This window comes from Laccaria bicolor, genomic scaffold (genome assembly GCF_000143565.1).
Source record: "Laccaria bicolor S238N-H82 LACBIscaffold_439 genomic scaffold, whole genome shotgun sequence".
NCBI lineage: Eukaryota > Fungi > Basidiomycota > Agaricomycetes > Agaricales > Hydnangiaceae > Laccaria > Laccaria bicolor.
In genome coordinates this window covers 1-3095 of record NW_001890289.1, presented here as the reverse complement: position 1 = coordinate 3095, position 3095 = coordinate 1, and the positions used below count along the sequence as shown (strand labels likewise).

Sequence of the window (3095 nt, the reverse complement as noted above, 5' to 3'; positions counted from 1 at the left end):
ATACCAGTCAATTGATTGAAGCTATAAATCAAGGTTTCAGGTCCCTGGGGAGAAGGTCATTTTGAAAATATGAACTCCATAGTCATTGTCAGAATCCCAAAATCAAGAAATTTAAGATTGTGGATTGAGAATCACTATGGTTTATATGCAAATTAGACCCTGAACCTTGGTGTCCAATTGCAGCAGTTAGAATCCACACTTATTGCAGACTGCCGGCTGCATGGAGTAGGCCAGGAAAGTAGGGATCCTGTGCATGTCCATAGAATGCATGGGTTTCGTGTGAAATGTGAATGTATGTCTATGTGGTGTGCAGGATGTGCATGGGTTTCACATGAAATGTGGATGGATACTATCTATGCAATGTGCCACAAGTATACATAGATGTCACTATAGTACCATAACAATATAAATTGACAATTGTCCCAATAAGTCATAGGTCTACCCCAATGGGCGCAATACACATGGACACTATGGATCCATACCTGGGACCAATGGATCCATACAACATATGGTATTGATGTGTGGCACAATGCATATTCTGCAGATGTGATTATTGCTATAATCAATGATACCATAGGTACCCAAAGTATAATCTATGGAATGGCCAAATGTTGGGCCACATGCCCTCAAGAGATCACCCAGAGCATTGACATGTTGAATGCAAGTGCTCTGAAAATGCAACTGAAAAAATGTCCAGATTTGTGGTTGACATGTTGGATGTCACTGCCCCAAAAATGCGGCTAAAGGAGGGTCCAGATTTGTCACTAGCACGCAGAATACCAGTGCTCCAAAAATGCAGCCGAAAAAATGTCCAGATTTGTGGTTGAGGTGCATGTCACTGCCCCAAAAATGTGGCCAAAAAAAGATCCGGATTTGTATTTAACATGCTGAATGTCATTGCTCTGATAATGTGGCCGAAAAAATGTCCAGATTTGGGATTAAATTGGTGAATGTCACTGCTCTGAAAATGCGGCCGAAAAAAAAATCCGGATTTGTATTAGTGCACCAATTCCAAAGAGTGCACCAATGTCCGAAATTTTGCATGCAATTTTGACATAGACTAGAAAACTCCTATGGAATGCTCTGAAGTCCGAAAATTTGTAGGTCATTTTGATCCGAATATAATGATCTGGGTAGAGTGCACCATTATCCAAAATTTTGGATGTAATTTTAACAGAGGCCAGACGACCCCAGTGGAATGCTCCATATCTGAAATTTAGTACTTCAATTGCCCGAAAATGCGGCCGAAAAAACATCCGGATTTGTATTAGTGCACCAATGTCCAAAATTTCAGATGTAATCTTGACACAGACCAGACAGCCCCTGAAATGCTCTGAAGTCCGAAAATGTGTAGGTCATTTCCATCCAGATATAATGATCCTTGCAGAGTGCACCAATGACCAAAATTTCAAATGTAAGTTTGACAGGTGGAATACTCCAATGTCCAAAATTTAGAATTTCATTTGCCAGAAAACACTGCCAAAAAAACATCCGAATTTGTATTTAACATGCTGAATGATGTTGCCCAAAAATGCGGCTGAATAAATGTCTGGATTTGTAGTTGACTTGGTAAATGTCACTGCTCCGAAAATGCGGCGAAAAAAACATCCGGATGTGTATTTAACATGCTAAATGTCATTGGAATTGGCCCAAAAATGCGGCCGAAAAGATGCCTGGATTTCAGGGCTCCAAACATCTGGCTGAAAACATGTCTGGAGTTGTAATTAGTATGCTGAGTGTCAATGGTCCATAAATCTGGCTGAAAAGATGACTATAGAGTCTGCTCTTTGAGACTACAGAAGTTTGAAGTATATGCTTTCCAGACTACAAAAGTATGTATTGTCCACTTTTTGTGACTACAAAGTTCGCTTTTAGACTACAAAATTTTGTAGTGTCTGCTTGTTGAGATTACAAAAGTTTGTAATGTTCGATTTTTGAGACTATAAAATTCTATATTGTCCGCTTTTTCAACTACAAATGTTTGTAGTTTCCTTTTTTCAGACTACAAAACTTTGTAGTGTCCGCTTTTTAGACTACAAAATGGGTTGTGGGTACAGGTACATTACAGGTTGAGTATGGGCCACTGGTGCAATACCCATGGGTTTTTGTAGTGGGTTCATGTTCATGGGTCTATGGTTGAAGGAGTGAGAAGGGTGGCCATTTTGCCATTGCTGTATCATTGGTTTATTGTGAATAAGTACATAGATTCAGGGTGCTATAGTTGAAGGCACTTCAGTCACCCACTGACAACTGACTATTAGTCTTGCAAACTCCATGAATACTACGGGACTAACTGTCAGGGTGTATATCTATATTGTATATATTCTGGGGCTTGTATATCTCCACTTTTACCTAAATATATTTTGTTGTCCAATGTCACACTAAATATATCTCTAGTGTGTCACACACCCCAAAACATATTTCCTCACTGGAATGGACTCCAAATATATTTCTTATGCCTGGACCCTGAATTCTGACTGTCACAATGTAGAAATATATTTCTTGTCTGGGATGGACTTGGGATATATTTTGCAGCTAGGGTTGACTAAGGATATATTTTTTCAGCCACAAGGGGTGTCTGGGGTCCTATATTTAAGAGAAAAACTTGGGATTTTTTTAAATATAATCCATATTTTACCTGAGTCTCTAGAAGATGTAATTCGGTTTCAGTCATAGCTATGTCAAATCTTCATTAAATCTCTTAACAATTGGTAGAATGATGGGTATTTACATGCTTTACTATTTTATATAACCTGTTTATTTTTCAGAGTAATAATAGTTAAGATACAAATGGTTTATATTGGTATAATAAATTATATGCAAAAAAACCGGTCTGGATCGGTCTGAAATGGTTCCATAGATTGCAAAAGACCAGTCCAAGGTGGCTCAGTTCGGTTCCCTCAATATCTGGGTCGGTCCTAGACTGGTTGCAGTCCACAGTTGCGCATTTTCGGGGCAAAAAACTGATGGGTGGTATACACTTTTAGGATAAAAACCAGACATATGCCTGGAGGGCGATGTGTATAATGCCTAGAGGTTCAATGAGATCGCATATCTCATTGTTCTAGGATATTTCATTGTGATTTTCATATGAA

At 38.8% G+C, this 3095-nt stretch overlaps 1 protein-coding gene across 1 annotated transcript; it reads right to left on the bottom strand.

Annotated features, from left to right (window-relative positions):
* Positions 1 to 2779: 2779 nt before the first annotated feature.
* LACBIDRAFT_309962 (uncharacterized protein) lies at positions 2780 to 2980 on the bottom strand (the record flags this gene model as incomplete). Its single annotated transcript, XM_001891184.1, has 1 exon — positions 2780 to 2980. A coding segment is annotated over one exon (201 nt), but the record flags the coding sequence as incomplete, so codon positions are not given.
* Positions 2981 to 3095: the final 115 nt, after the last annotated feature.